The following is a 16,955-nucleotide window of genomic DNA, read 5'->3' on the forward strand; positions in this document are numbered from 1 at the left end:
TGCTGGCAATTTCCTCTCAATTCCTGATGAGGAATCTCAAACACAGCTAGCATCTCATCGGTCAAAACCAAACAGGAAGCAAACTGTCTGAGTCCTTTATGAATGTGAATTGAAAAGCTCCAGAGAATTTTGACTATGTCAACACTCTCCACTGCTATGTTGTCAGATGATTGAGCATCCAAAGTAGTGCTGAACTCAAAAGTCTGATTTCCTTCATGAAGTCCCATTTCAAAATATCCATCTGCTTTGTCTGTGGTTGTGGAATTACCCACAGGGCTTCCTTTATTCTCTGTGGGAGAGGGGGCAGATTTCTGCACAGCCTGCACTATCGAGGCAGAAAGGTGCTGGATAAAGTCTTGGTTGGTGGCAGTGTAGGACATACAATTAAAAGGCAAGATGATGGTGTTACAGGGGTCAGGCACTGCACAGTGTTCTCTCTCCAAACTTCAAAAGAGAGAAGAAGTCATAGTAAGTACAAACTTGAGTTTAAAAACAGTTATGGCTACCTACAATTCATGGTGCTGCTTCTCAGAACTTTGATATTTGCTCTTGCTAATACAGTTAAATCAATGTAATTTTGTAGAACACCTTTGTACTGCACAGGCATTGATTTTAAAGGCTGGTAGCGTGTAATTCTATAGAAAGTAAAAACTAAAATGTTTAACTCCCCTTTCCTTTCCCATCCCCAGTAAGCACAACCTCACAAGCTAAAGGACTAGACAATACAGCTATTGCTGGTTTTGAAACCACCAGCTGCATTCCAGGGTTCAAAGGTTAAAAACATATTTTTGGTTCAAAAAACCAGAGGCAGAATACAATGAAAGAGACTGTTTTGCCTTAAAGGCTGTGTTTAAGAAAACAGTATCCACTGTTATTACCCTAAAGCTAACAAGGATTTAAACCAGAATTTATTTATGTAGCTTACCACACATGATGACCACCACCATAATCTTTGCATGAAGTCAATGAAGAGGCAGGTGCCTAAGGAGAAGAAAGTAACATCAGGAAGCTGTAAACTACTTAAGAGTTCAGCACACATGAGAAGCAAAGTTAATGCTGGCTCAAGCTTTTTAAAGCTGGCCAAGTCCTGCTGTTTTCATAGGGAGCTTAACAGTCATCCTTTGAGGACTCAGAAATAATGTTTGCTTTAGGCTGGGCATTCAGCTAAGGCAGAAGAAGAATGAGCTCTGCTGCTGACCTGAGAACAGATCCAACCTGTGACCCAGGCATTTCAGCACTTTACAAACTTTTAGTGAATTAGTGTAACATGAAGCCAAACACTAAGTGAACCTGACAAAGACCAACTACGCTGGTAGCAAAGGAAAAGACATCAAGTCTTCCTGTCTTATTCCTTGAAGCCATGCATATGAAGAGTGCTTCCAATACCACAAATGAAATCACAAACCAGAAGTTATCAGACAGGAGGAGATTGAAGAAGACAAATTAAGGCCATTGCCTATTGACAGGGAGAAGGTTCTTGCAAGAGAACTGCCTTTCAAAAACTGATACTGTAATATGATAAGACACAATTCTTACACTCAGCATCTAAATGGCTGTTAAATGATGTTATACTAGTACTGGGTAAACACCTCAAAGCCATAGTTACAACAGTTCTCTGCAACTCTGGTAAACTTGGATTCTGCATTCAATTTATAAGCTGGACCAAGCATCCTTGAATCAAATTTGGGGCTGCTTCCTTTTCCACTAAAATAGCTCTGAGAAGCAAAAAACCTCTTTGCTATGGATTACTATGATAATCTAAATTTAACATCAGAAATAAGTTTGCAAAAGCTTTTAAAAATACTATAATATAAACAGAAATGTAGCAATTACCTGAATTTTACATCTGGAGTCTGGTATTTCAAAGCATCTCTGGGGAACTGTATGGTCTGTAGGAGTCGAATCACTGGATTGCAAAAAACTGCTGGCTAGGACTGTTTCTTCACAAATTATTTCTAGAATAAACATAAACAGCTCTTTAAATCACTGAAGTAAACCAAAAATAAATGTCTTATAGTATTTGCCAATCAAGTGGAATTAAAACTGCATAATTAAGATCTAATCATAAATCATTAAAGCTAAAGGATCTCTTCACACAATAGCCAGGACAAAAAAGCAAGCAGAATTTTAGTTTGATTAAAAATGACTGCTTCAGCTTCTTTCTCAAACTAAAAATCAATTTCAATCTCAAATTCTGGTGTAAGAAATCTTGACACAGCTCAGTTTTAACAGAACTAGTCAGCTGCTAGGCTGGCAGGGCACTCTTCATGAACCTTGTAGCACACTCCCAAATTTCTGCAAGCTTCAATTGAACAATATCTGTAATATCTGTGTACATCCTTCAACCAGACAGAGAAGCTCTGATCTCTCAAATGCCACTTTAGATATTATCTCACCTTATTTGGAACCTTTTTCAACGGTTCAAAGCTGAATCATCAGTAAAAACTTATAATGAGTGAACATAAGGCAACATTCTCAGGGAGGTTTGACTTTTTGCCAGTTTGATATTCACAGCATCGAACTGGCACAACAGAGCAAATCAATTTTCAGTATTGCCACTGAGCCAGCCAGCTCAAGTATTTAAATATGAAAATAATCAACAAAATTACAGTGTGGACATGTTTCTGGCTTGAGCATAAAAAACCTGTACGTATCTTTCTGGATTGATGGTAAAGTTCAGCAGATTACACCAAGACATCTCATGGTCAGAGGAAACACAAGAGGTATTTATTACTTGAACAAAATACTGTGTTAGCAAGAAGGAAACTCAAATTGACAGGAAAACCAGAACATGACAGCATTATTTTTGATTTTCTGTTTCCTATATAAATATTTAATCTTTTTCCATAAGCCACTTCCCAATGACATTAAGTATGAATAATATGTTATGGAAACAGACGGTGTCTTAGAAAATGCAGAAAAAACAATTCATAGAAACAGCACATTAGGAAATTAATTCCATTATTCATGACTTAAGGTCTAACAGTGAAACTAATTGCTTAGCATATTTCCATTTTCTTTAAAATAGATTTCTCAAAACTGGTATTTTGAAAGCAACCCTTCATAGTTAGATATGTAGCAAATAATAAATTTTTATTGTTGAAGCCAAGAAACAGCCTGCACAGCCCTCATTTTCCCATTATTCATAAAAGCCTTCCCCAAAATTCTACTGAAGGAATTTTGTGGAAAAGGACTACAGTAAATAAATCTTGACTCTCATACCACTCTATAGAACTCCTAAGTCCTTTAGAAAGATCTGTATTTTCTTTTCTCCCAAGTTTTGTTTGCTCCTAAACATTTACTGTAGTAGAAAAAGATCTATTGATAAATAATTTAAACAGTCCCAGGGGTTGCTGACATACATTTTTACAGCAAGTCCTGTATAAAACTGCAGGTTTTTACATAGTTACAGAATTGAGACAGTTTGTCAAGTGCTTAATATGTTAAAGTGAGCATTTACTTGATTTTGGAAAACCTGGCATTTTTTCTGCAGATGAAAAATGATCTAGAAGGGCTACAAAGGCAAAGTACATAAATAGCAACTAAATGTGTATGTAGGTGTCTGCCCCTTAATCAAATGCTGTCAGAATACTTTCATTTTTCTAGAGTGGACTAGGAAACCTCTGCTGATTCTGCAGAAGTCACAGCAATGGACTTTTTCCAAAGATCAAGCTCCTCAGGGATGCTTCTCTCCCTTATCCACCAATCCACTGATTAATGGCAAGAGGAAGCTGTGCCCCCCAAGAAATCGAGAAGATAATCCCAGCTCTTTTAGACGGGTACGAAGTCTTCTCTCACTATGCATATTCTATTGCACTTTTCAATCAGACAAAAGCCAAAACCAGCAAGTATTTCTATCTCTTTTTCTCAGTCAAAAGTGAATATTCACATAAGTCAGTACTATGGGCTTAAGAGGAAAGTTAAGTCATTCTTCTAAGTTCCTAATGCTGCAGGCACATTCATTTGAAACACAGAGTAAAAAAACTTGAGGTGAGGTCAGCAGGTACTATAGAGCACAACAGATGTGCTGAAATCACCGGCTCAGCCAGAACACTAATCCCACAGGTGTCTTTTACTCATCTCCTTTCTCTATCTTCCTCCTGGTGTGACAGAAATGCAGCTCTTGCAAAAAGCACTAATGGAACATATGCTGCTTGAGCTCACATTTTGCAGACCAAGAATGAGTAGTGAAGCAATTTTAAAATATTTCTCTCTATGCCACAGTTTTCCATTAAGGCATGACTCTAAACCTGGAAGTGGCATCTAGTCCTCTGCAGGATGATGCAGTAAAAAGTCCTGTACCCAAATTCTCACTCTAGATATTTAACCACTACTGGGAACTACAGGTAGGTTTTGCTGAGTCACATTCCATACAACTTTCACTTTCAAAGCCAATTCTACCACATCTTTGTGTTTGTCTTGAAAGCCCTAAATCCATGCACATAATATTCATGTATATCAATGCAGCTTAGAAAAGCAGAACCAAGAGGCTCAGCCCAGCAGCACGATACATACATGATTACCTTGGCTGGAGCTGACAGGACGAGGCAGAGAGGGAGAGGAAGGACGAACAGTAAGAGAAGAACAGTTTGATTTGGAGCTGGCAGCAGTGAGCCTGGAGTCCTCACTGATCTAATAAAGAAAGTACGCAGCAATTAAAGAAAAAACTAAATACACAGGACACATGAGATCCTGAACTAAAGTAAGTCCACACAAGCTTTCTCAATTTTAGTAAAAGGAAAGTTAGTGCCAGCTTTTTTTTTTCCTTTTTGGTAGGGGGTGGTGGGAGTGGTCACCTCCTCTAAGTCTCGTTTTTCACACTAGGTGGAATTCCACTAAGAATCCTTTTAGAGAAGTCATTCTGATCACTGACTAATCACTGTATTGACAGAATTGGCAGCATCACAAGTCAAAAGAATGAAAACAGGATTTCTACATTGTAGGGACAGAACCTCTTCTGTCCCTACACTGATTTCCAAACCAAGACTAACCAACTACACAGCACACAGCCAGGTATGAGGGAAGGCAAGGAGAATTCAGATTTCTGATTCTCTCCCACTGCTGAATACCCACAGGAAGAAAGTTTGGGGAAGTAATCTCAGTACTCTGCAACACAAGCAGTAAAATCACAGCTCTGAAATACTTGTGTAAGATACAAAATACGGCTGTTAAGGTCAACTGTGAATTCACTGTGTACACCATTAAGTAATTTTATCTTTTCCTCCCACTTCCTCTCTCCCGAGCCAGCCCACAAACAGAAGGTCAGATAACTACCAAAAATGCATTGAAAACTAAATAGGAAAAAGAGGCAACATTAAAAGTTCATATCACATTAAAACACAAAGCATAAAATTTTTAATGCTAAGGAAAATTCACTGCATTCTGCTTACATCTAACCTGTAGAAGTAATTTTTTAAGGCTTTGTAAGCTGCACATTATACTTCTCTCACAGCACCAGACTCACCTTTTTATCAGAGTTGCTGAGTTTGTATTTCACCTCCTTTGCTTTTTGAATAGCTTTTAGCACTTCCACTGTGTCTAGCTCCTTTTCTGTGGTAACAGTGTTATCCAAACAAACCTAAAAAAAAAGTTAAAATATCTAAAAGTATTGAAAATGAGGCATTCTCTAATTTTTATTAATGGAATCATCAAAAATTACCATAAACTCAATACAAACCATGTGCATCTTTGTAACCATTACACAGAAACAATTGCCACATTAGACCTTGAGCTAACATCACTTTAATGCAAACTCAGCAATGTTTGGTAAGTGTAACACCATTCCAGCACAACAGTGTTTCAATATTAACAGACTGTTACCCAATGAGGCAGAGTAAAGTCTCATTTAGATCCCGGAGCACAGCTGAGTAACGTTAATAAGGTTTCACTCTCTATACACCTTCTCCAATGCACACTGAAAACTCATCAGGTTTTCAGAGCATTTGCAGCACTTCCCTGCCCAGGCAGAAGGGAGGGGGAGAAGAGCAGCCCTGGGCTCACCTCTGAGGCTCTGTCTCCAAACTGAGCGAGGACTTTGGTGCGGTAATCAGGGATGATGCTCAGCGGGTTGCTGGATAACATCACCTTCTCCAAGCATGGCAGGCCACCGATATTTTTTACTTCATCAATCTGAAAGTATTTGAGAATAAAAGGATGAATACACACTGGCAAAATGAAAATGAGCACACAGACCGAGCATTTCTTCCATAGATTACATACAAACAACAACCAGGAAAAATCACTACAGCCACTTTTATTTATCTGCAGTTAGATCCACTAAAAGAAATTGCTTCTGATCTACGACACATTTTGACACCAAAAGTCAACAGTTACCTGTTCTATTTTGTTGTTGCTCAGATCCAAGTTGACTAATGAGTACAGTTTGTTAAGACCACACAGCCTTTCCAGTTGATTTCCTGCTAAATTCAGAGTTTTGATGTTTCCCAGTTTTGTGTGAACACCTTCTAGTGATGTAAGTTTGTTGTAGGATAAGTCCAGGTGAACAAGGTTGTACAGATGCTACAATAGCACAGAAAATTCATGTCATACACCAATTAAAATGAACTAAGATGCTATCTTATAGCTGGCTCATTTTATTGTGCAACAGTGTTTTCTGGACACTACATAGCATGAAAGACATGACCTGAAACTGTTCATTACAAAGGTTAAAGCCTGTAGAAATGGAATTTCCTCCACTGCATTTTTACTAACCCACATATACAGCTGGCAGTGAATGAATTTAGTTAAGAACTAAATGTATGTCAATATTGGCAAAGAAATTAAAACATCCCAGAGCAGTTAAGAAATGCATCACTAAAAGAGTACTTGATGTTACAAACAAGCAGCTATTTGGGCTGAAACTACTCTCCATGAAGATGAGCAACAAAATTCTGAAGCATGAAAATCTGTGTTCTAAGCCCTCAGGCATTTGGGTAAAAAATTCATCTTCAAATGCATCACTTACCTGTAAATTTTCCACCACAGACACCCCATTGTGACTCAAATCCAGGAACTCAATCTTTGGAATTAATTTCTAGAAGGGAAAAAAACCCCACATGTGTTAAATGCACTTTAGTTTTAAGTCAGGCCACACTTCCTTCAGCATCTTCTGACCAACAAAAGCAATGGAAAGGTGTTATCCAACACAGTCTCTCTTCCCAGCTTCTGGCATTAAGAAAGCATTCTGTGTGACTAGGGTCAAAAAAGAGCTGAGTCCTGCTCTTAAGAAAACCAGGTTACTCTAAGGTGCACCATTCAGTTTTAATCTAAAACCTGGTTTCTTACTGAAGACAAATAATTTCTCCTAGCTTATCCCCACTAATTATAGATAAAACTCACTAATGCTGCTCCGGTCTTAGCAAACAGATAAACCAGGGGATTTATGCTACACACAAACCTGGATAAAGACAGTAGTACCAAAACCTAGAGTAAGTCCATTACTGATTACACCAGCCAACAACTACAAGGTCACACAAACTTGTAGAAAATGCATTTTAACTAAAAAATCCTTTTACTTTTGGAGGTCTCAAACCTTGAACTTGATGCTGAATTCTGACATCAGTGTTTTGCATCTGCTTTATTTTGGTTGTAATCTCCAAATTGATTTGCCTCAACAGGCCAGTTAAGACCTGCACACAGACCTGAAGCATCTTAAATCTACATCACAAAAAATTATGAACAAGATAATTACGCTCCAAGTCTATGATGTCTGGTTGAACTACACATGTAACTATTTCCTGCTTCACAAGAGTAGCTCAAGTAAAAAGCTTTGTTCATATTTTACCATGCTCTTGTGATGAATGTTAATTTTTTTCTTAATAGCTGATTTGCAAAACAAAATTTTAAAGTACTGGCAAAATACTCCAAATTTTGTTTTCATGCTTTTCATATTGTTTTGATGTCAAGAAAGCTGCCAGCAAGTCATACATTTTTAAATATGCAGGAAACTCCAGCCTTGATAACTGCTCCGAAGTTGAGCCATGAGGTGTTTTTTCTTTAAAAAAAAAATTAAAAAAAATTCTAATTGGCTCCTACAGCCAAGGCAAACAGTAAAAGCATATTTCAAAAAGTGAGAATTCATGGAAATGCCTACAGAACACAAAATGACAAAAGTACTCTCCTTTAGCAAAGGAAATGAAGTTCTTATAGAACAAATCTCCTAAGCATTAACTTGGATAGATAACCAACAAAGTGTAACTGAAAATTCTCCAGAAAAAGCAGTAGAGCAAATCCAAAATCCTTGCTGTGTATAATGTGCCACAGATAAGTAATACTTTTTTCCACAAATTAAAAATACTTCTTACCACTGAGTCATCAATTTCAGAGATGCTGTTGTGACTCATGTCCAAAGTTGTTAAAGTTCTCCAGGTTGGGATAATTGCTGTCACTGGACAACTTGAATCCAGTGCATCCTCTGGCTCCCAGTGATCAAACTCAGAGGCCTCAGGCACCAGGATTTCCTATTTAAGAGAGGGACACCAACATTTGGTTTACATCTTCAGGGAAAGCTAATGGATTTGGAAACTATGCCAACAATCCCATGTAAGCAAGCATCACAAGTGTCCCTGTGAAGGGACACATCCAAACACTTCCCTCACTGAAACTTGAGATTCTGTAAATTTAGAAAACCCTTAGTGTTCCATGGTTTTAAAAACAGAACCTGCAACAGGCAGTACAGAAAACTCCATGAACTCCAAATGGATATTTCCCCATTGAGCATGTTGGTTTTGCACATGCTTTGAACACTCACCAGAGGGAGGAACTTGCTCTTACCTTCATTGATGTTGCTGAAAATCGAACACTCAGTGTGGCCAGAGCATGTTTTGATGAAGTCAGCCCTTTGATAAGCTTTCCCCCACAATGACTGATCTATTTAAAAAAATTACATTACAAAGTCAGAAATGTTAGGACAGACAAATGAGACACGAAAGAGATAGCTGAAAGCTTCAACAGCAGACTCTACAGCAATCTGCAAAGTAGTTACAGCATTTCCTTAAAATCTCCTGAGATTATCAGGTCAGAAACACTGACACTTGGCAAAACTAAAGCAAGAAATTAGAGACATAACTACAGAAAAATGAAATTCAAACATATAATTAAACAAAGCTTCTCCACTGACTTTCCACTGTCTCATGTATTCAAGGTGAAACTACCCAGGTGATTGAAGAGGTCACAGCATTTTTACTGTTACCTAAAAGAGATCTATTTCAAGCTATGACTCTACCTGCAGACACATTCATTTGAGTATCAGATGTCCTTTTTATTATAAGAAAAAAGAAATGCCTAGAAAGTGAGGACACTAATCTAATGACCTGCAGTCAGCTAATTACACAGACTAAGTTTAAGATTACAAAGTCTCTTTTTCTGCAGCTCAATTTGAAACAACATTACTGAAAATCTGCTACAGTGTCTGTCCAGGTCCTTCTCTGAAGACAGTCACACACATTGTGCAACCATGAGAGCTGGCACATTTGCTGGTTTATCAGAGAAACCACAATGAAAAATTGAAAAATCTCTGTCATTCTTGAAAAAATTCTTCCCAGATCACCACTGTTACTTTTTGGACAGTGCTTACTTTGGGATAAAAGTGTTCATCTACTGTCAGTCAATCCAAAACCTTTCATGAACATACAATTTCAAAAGTATTCAAGATCTAAAATCTTTTTTCCTCATATTCATTCTCACAGAAAAGGGGAAAATTGATACAATTCTGCATTATCCTCTTTGCTGTGTTAGACTCTCTCACTCTATTGTAGTTTCTTTCCCATATGAGAATGACAATAAATCACTGACTTCAGAAATATACTTCAGTTCTCAACCAACAATTGTCTCATATCAATGAGACAATAGCATTCATGTACTAGAAAAAGTACAGCATCCACCAAAAGTGCACAGACTGCATGACAGAATTGGATAGTCTCTCTCTCTGGAAAGAGCTGAAGTGGTCAAGAAGGTATTTCAAAAAATGCCCATTGAAAACTGCTAGAAACCCTGGTATTTATATTGCAAGCAGAGCAATGAAAAACATCTGCAAATTATCAAGCAAGCAGCACTACACCCAAAAGGGCACTTTGACAAATTAATGTCAGGGCATTTTCACAAATACTTGACATACCTTTTTTTTCCCCCTAATAAAAAGCACTTTGTAATAGGGGATCCTACTATAACCACTTGTTAATTCTTTATGGCAGTGGAAAGGCACTCAGGGATAGGTTTTGTGAGAATACTGGAAACTGGGGGTTTTTTTAGGAAATACACACAGTGCAAGGTCTTCTAATTTAAACGTTGTATCCTTATTTCCGAAACTTGTGAAAAAACATTGTTTCACAAATGAAACAGTCCTGCTAAACTCTGCATTCCCCAATTCCAGCAGCAAATCAAAGCAGAGAATCACCAATTCTGAATATTGGCAGCAGCCCTGGTATTTGCAGAGCACATATGAGCAGTATCTCAGCCCTACCTCTATTTGATGAAGTGATTTGAAAATAGACAGATCAAAAGGCAAGAGATGCTCCTGAATGTTACTGGTTCCAAAAGGTCCCCCTGTTCCAGTGATCTGTTATTCAAGACATTAAAGAACTGAGTTAGTGTACACAATCCAACTTGTTCACATTCCAGTCTTACACAGGCAATGGCCCAAGGGCAGTGGCTTGGAAAGACAGTCAAAGTTCCAAGCAATTTTTCAAATATGAAATGATTCAGGAGACTTGTAGGTTAACTCTTCAGGAAAACAAATACTAGTTGCTCCAGCTAAGTGCACTGAACTTGAAGTGCCACCTTGTGCTTGCATTCTGTAGCACATGGGGCATGCAAAAAGCAATATCATAAGCAAGCCTGACGAAGGCTCCATTCTTAGCTGAAAATCAGAGAAAATTCACTGAAAACAACTTCCATGAAACTTGTGAACTCTCCAAGTCAGCGCTGTCTTTAATTCCACTACAAGGGATGAAGTTGAAGGCATTGACAAGATGGGTTTGAAGAAAACAAGCATTACACTGATACATCAATAAAAATGCAGCTGGTATTTCCATACGGTCATAGGATTCTGGCCTCAGAGCATGTCAGCAGCACAAAAAGCAGGTGGCTTCATTATGTTTGCTGTGAATAGAATTTTGAGAGAAAACTCAAAGAGTTTTCTCTGGTTTTATGTATCTTACAAGTTCTGAATGTGCCCACTCACAAGCATTCAGAAGGGCTAGAAATTCTGCAGATGCTGATTTTTCTAAACAATAAGCTCTTCTCCAGCCAGAAAATCCTCCCTTTAGAGGATTCTATACAAACAGGGGATGACAAAGGCAACTGAGGAGCCCCAGGAACATCAGCACAGCTGTGGCTTTGCTTCCCTGATCCACCATTTGATTTCAGCTTTGAACACACTACACAGTTAAAAGGCAGTTCCTCATGCAATAAAGGGGCTAAAATGAGTTTTTGAGTCATAGCAAGCAGTGTTAAAAAATTACTTCAGGGAAAGTCTAATTCATTTATTTGGTAGAAAAAAAGGTCAAATTGTCTCCTGACAAAAATGATCTATTCTGAGGCCATTTTACATTTATTCTGAAATGGCATTTTAGCTAGAATTTCAGGGCCTTCTATGAAACTGAGGCACTTTTTAGGATTTTATTTTTAACTCTCAGATGCAGTCAGACAGTGAGAAACGGGGCAAAATTTATACAGGTGCATATATGCACATGTATTCATATATAGTGCTTGCAAAGAAAGCAAGGTTGAAAAGGTCAATATTTATTTCTTTACCCATCCCTGCTGGCACCCAGCAGGATTTTGTGGCTGCATCTATACAGAGGGCATTGCTGAAAAGACCACATCACACACAAACACCTTGGCTAGAGACAGCATGGATTAAAGGTTGGCAGCATAAACACCTATTTAACATTGACCTCACCTTTAGATACTTGAGTCTACAAGTGAAATCCAGAATATGCCCAAGATCTGTTTTGGCATCTCCATTAGCACAGGTAGGTTTGCCCTGCAGCAGCTGCTGAGTAACAGCATACAACTGCAAGGGCCTGATGGTGAAGACTTCTCCAGCCATTAAGAGCTGCTCTCCTGAAAAACAGAGTAGCTCAGGATCAAACACAATGTTGCAAGGCTCACACAGGAATAAATGGTAGATGGGAAATGCAGTGATACAGGTTTGTCATTTGTACTCTAAGATGAAAATTGAGGCAGCAAAATAATTTTTTTAACACCAAAATAATTCAGGTATTCAAGTGGGCATTCATGATACAGGCCTGAAGTTCCTAATGGACAATTAATGGTAAATTTCCCTTGGTCTGAACAAGACTGGAATCAAAGTTCCTTTACATAATGTAAGAGTTATGAAACTTTTTCTGAGATATCTCTTAAGTTTATAGCAGTTAGGTTTTTTCTATTAAGACAACACAGCACCTGCTATCTAAAATACAGACCTCAGATCTTTTGCTATGCTGCCTAAATGCAGAATTGTAGTAAATGTGGTTTTTTGAAAACACATTTGAAAGCATGGGGATTTTCTGCATGCTAGTACCAAAGCAAATGCCCAGAACAGAAAATGCCTTATCTAATTATAATTTCACAATCCAATTTAACAGTAGGAACAGCAGGAAGCAGCACATAAAAGCCTCTCTGAAGGCACCATAAGCTTGATGTAGGCTACAGCAGTTGGAACACACACATGGAATGAATATCTTTCTTCCTTTTAGGGACACCAGTTTGACTTCATGGACAAAACAGCATCAGCTTTTGTGATAAGCAGAGTTCTCAGAAATGCTCTGAGGGGTAAAATTCCCTTCAGCTTCAGTGGGATCAAGTCCAAGAGTCCAGCTGCACATACATTACTGGAAGATTACACTAATACAGAGCAGTCAGTGACACATCAATTCTCATATCAGTGAGACTGCAGGCACTAGAAAGCCAGCAAAGATTTCTTCACAAGCTTTAGATATTCCAAAATTCACTGAATGGACTCTCTGAGGTGGTTTCACCTAAAGGTAACTTTCTGTCAGAAAATCTGAAACAGCATTGCTGAAACATGCTTCACCTATCATGCCTACCACACCTCAGCCAACTGGAATTATAAAGTAACATCTTGCACGTCCTTCAAAACAAAAATAGCAGGGATTAATCCTTTCACATGCCTCCTGCTGTTAATGGAGCAGCCCAGAGCTGTTGTAGTTACAGTAAGAGCATTTCATTTTCATCTGCCAGCCTCAGAAAAGCACACCCTTAAATTAACTGACCAGAAGGTCTCCTGTTTCCTGAATTCTGGAAGAATAATATTTAGATATCCAAAGTGATCTCTTGCATTTAATACACAGACTGTCAGGACTCACTAACACAGACCAAGCTTCCTTACAGGTTACACTAAAACACACTGAGACAGAGAGCTTAGCAAAAGCTCCTGATCACCACTGCCACATCCTGTCTCTTAAGGACACAGACAAGGAGGCTCTTTGCAAAACATACATTCACCAATTTCTTCTTTCCAACAGTGGCTGCAAGACTGTTGCAGCTCCTCACAAAATGCAGCTTGAATTAAAGTGCAAGCAGCAAGAAAAAGACAAAAAGAAAGAAGGGGGAGAAAAAGTATCAGTTGAATATGGAAGATCAGATCTCATTGTCTGGAGGTAAAATATGAAAGACATGTGAATGCATGAACAGAGAGGAAAACATTCCTGGATAAATACTGCAAGTTGCTTACCTTTGTGAAAGAGCTCTTCAGCCAATGCAGCAGTGATCCCATTGATCTCCTGCAAACAATAAACCATTGCAATAAGTGTTATTTGCATCTTATAGTTCCAATTTTTTAATTTGGACCTTTAGTGAAGTATCCTTTTTTTGCTGTGGTAGAGAGGACAATTTTTTGGTTTTTTTTTTTTTAACTGAAATCTGGGGTGATTGTTTTATAGATTTGTTTGTAACTTGAAAAAATTACTTGACAATGTTTTATTTCATATGATTTTCACTTCCAAGATGAAAGACAGTGAACTACATTTAAATAATCCCATTCTGCACACATTAATAAAAGGCCAGCAGCAACTAGAGCAAGTTATTACAAGCCATCATTAGTCCAACTGGGCATGTTACAAGTGTAGTGTTCTTCAAATTTGAACATTAAGACTATCCTAATGCCTCAAACACTCAACATTTCCTCAGAATATCACTAACACAGAGAATGCTTTAGATTAACATGTCTACAGAAAAAAAAAAGAGATGTAAAATGTAAGTAGTCTTCTGGACTTCAACTCTACTATGTTTGCTGCAAAGTAATGCAAATCCCTGCTCTTCTCATCATCCCTCTTCCCCTCCTGGACCCACCCAGGTGCTCAACCTCCACTCCTGGCACTGCTGGCTCCAGCATGAAAGCCTGAAAACTCTCAGTGCAGGGATTTGTACTTTCTGAATCTGCAGGTGCACAAGGATCAATACAAGTATTTCCCACCTGGGCACACCTCTCTCCACAAAAGGCAAATGCTCTGTGCAAGTCCAGAAATAGTTCTGAGCACTTCCAACAGCTCCCTTTCAAAGGCCCACAAAAAGAACAAAATAAAACCGTATGTGAGGGTGAAGCTTCCCCTAGACAAACATTTTAAGGTAGCTGCAATGTATGAACAGATATTATGGATCATTGCCACATGAATATTTCATGAGTTTACTTTGCTGACAAATACCTCATGATTCATAACAAGGGAATACATCCACAGGACATCTGCAGCAGACAGCTCAGTTCATTTGATGAGGCAAGGATTTTAGAACATCACATTCTTAGTGCAACTGAAACCCCATTCACTGAGGATGAACAAAGCCTCCACGCCATAGTTTTCAGAACAACAAGCTCAAAGCTGTATTCCAAACAAAATTAAACAATTCTGGTTCACATTTGAATAAGCCAGTTACACTCATCTGGCAAGCACAGACTTAATTGAAAACTCTACTCTGTATCTCTTTTGTCATCTGGAACATACAGCCAAATTTTTTTCCACATTTATAATTGGAACAAGATTATGACTTAGATTGTTCAGTGACTAGCAGGCAAAAAAAAAAGGAACTCTATTCCTCTGTCAGATCTACAAGAGACTTCTGTCTTAGCTGTAACTACTTAAATGCATCACACCCACAGAAGTCTATTGTTTGCAGGTGTCTCTGAATAGCAGTTTGTGGGTACTCAATGCACTTCCTGCAAAACCTTCTACATGTAAGTTAACAAACCCAATCTTCTAAGATGACAAAGACCATGCAACAAAATAAGCATCCCCATATCACAGCAGAAATCCTTTTCAATGTCAAAGTAACAATAAAGTTCTACATTGCTGTCACATGCAACTGTTTCTCTTTGCTAGGCTGTACCCAAGAACAACAAAAGGCTTCAAAGTGACTTTAATGTATCAATGGCTGGTATTTTGACTCCATTTAGTTCTATTAACCTGGGAAATGAAATAAAATAATCCTTACTGGAAATACTGCAAAAAAGAATAGACAAAAATATTGTAGCCTTCCTACATAAATTAATGAGGCAATATCAGGGATTATAATAGCTCCAGTATGTACATGGGTTTTCTGGTAATGAAGATATTTTAAAAGATCAAAGTTCTGCAGAAAGGTCATTTTTTCCAGTAGAATTACTGTGGTAAATATTTAGCTTTTCTCCTGAATAATTAACACATTTTTGGTAAATATTTAAAAGTATTCTAAAGTTCCAAACAAAAACCAATAGAGTTTACAACTAAGTCAGATCCCCCTAAAGCAAAGAAATGCAGATTGAGCAACATCTTTGCTCTTAATATCCAAGATCAGTTTAGAAACAGGGAAGCATTCATATCCAAATACTGCTAGCTCTTTGGAAAAGCAAAAGAAGATTACATTACTAGAGATAAAAAATAGTCCTGAGAAATAAGTCAGGGGCAAGGAAGAACTTCTGCTTGCATAAAAACCACGTGGAAGTTACAACACTGAAACTTTAAGGAAACAGACGTCATCTACAAGATAGAGCACAGAACAGAAAAATTATGCAATTTGCTGGTGATCACTGGAATTTTGGTTTATTTGACCAGAATTCTCTCTGCATTGTCAGACATTTTGAATAAATTTAAAACCACAAATCCATCTCAGAGGGCTTGATAGTTACAAATCTGTGCTTCTCTCTCAAGTCTGCAAGGCAATAGCAACACTGTGGAATAAACCTTCTACTATTTTTATCTAACAAACTCTGAAATCTCATCAGGATAATTACGTTCATGTAACATAACTAAACCAGGCTTTCTTTTTTTGCTAAAGCTTAATTAACACCTAATGGATCACAGGTGACTAATTTCTGAAGCTATGAAACCCTGAAGGGCCTTCTCAAGACATCCCACCCCAAAACAGTTACTGCTCCTTCTTTCCAATCACTTCTCCAGTGCTTTTTCCTCTTGATGAAATTCCTTCTCCCCCTTACAACACGATGCCATATTGCAAAAAAAGCCTAACTATACACAAGAGATGAACAAATTGCAATCTGAACATGAAATCAAGTAATTGCTTCTTGCTTCAAGTATCCTTTACCGTAACATTCTGTCTGCTAGAGTTATTTCTCCAAAGGCCGCTCCATCATTGTTCTTCAACAGAGAAGCATCATTTTTCTTCATTTGGGCTACTGGAAACTGTTTCAGTGTGAACCACAGCTCCAACCATTAGCCACTAAGTAGGGGGGTGTGGATCCATTATGCAATGTTCATTTGAGAGCCAGCACTTTTGACTTCAGCCTAACCAATTCAGCCTCACATTTATTCACAGCTTCCAATTCTCCTGCCAGCATTTATTTTTTCTTCTTAGAGTCCCTGCCCACACTATTTCCCAGCACAGTGTCTACTGCAATAAAAAGCAGCATCAAAAATCTTAAAAATATGCTGTTATATTGTGTAAAATGTTGAAAAAAAACCATTTCAGCAAACTCATGAAGATTCCACAGAATTCTCCTCAAG

General features: G+C 38.1%; 1 protein-coding gene across 1 annotated transcript in view; it reads right to left on the reverse strand.

Moving 5' to 3' along the window:
• Positions 1 to 16,955, reverse strand: part of NISCH (nischarin) — a 22,863-nt gene that overhangs the window by 5,784 nt on the left and 124 nt on the right. The window contains 14 exon segments of the mRNA XM_031058189.1: positions 1 to 2; positions 5 to 444; positions 926 to 981; positions 1,834 to 1,955; positions 4,524 to 4,632; positions 5,465 to 5,578; positions 6,001 to 6,129; positions 6,334 to 6,519; positions 6,965 to 7,033; positions 8,304 to 8,459; positions 8,773 to 8,868; positions 10,460 to 10,555; positions 11,900 to 12,063; positions 13,697 to 13,745. The exon segment at positions 1 to 2 is cut by the window's left edge and continues 824 nt beyond it. Of these exon segments, the coding sequence (XP_030914049.1) occupies positions 1 to 2; positions 5 to 444; positions 926 to 981; positions 1,834 to 1,955; positions 4,524 to 4,632; positions 5,465 to 5,578; positions 6,001 to 6,129; positions 6,334 to 6,519; positions 6,965 to 7,033; positions 8,304 to 8,459; positions 8,773 to 8,868; positions 10,460 to 10,555; positions 11,900 to 12,049 (1,725 nt within the window). The 5' untranslated portion in view covers positions 12,050 to 12,063; positions 13,697 to 13,745.

This window comes from Geospiza fortis, unplaced genomic scaffold, assembly GCF_000277835.1.
Source record: "Geospiza fortis unplaced genomic scaffold, GeoFor_1.0 scaffold78, whole genome shotgun sequence".
NCBI lineage: Eukaryota > Metazoa > Chordata > Aves > Passeriformes > Thraupidae > Geospiza > Geospiza fortis.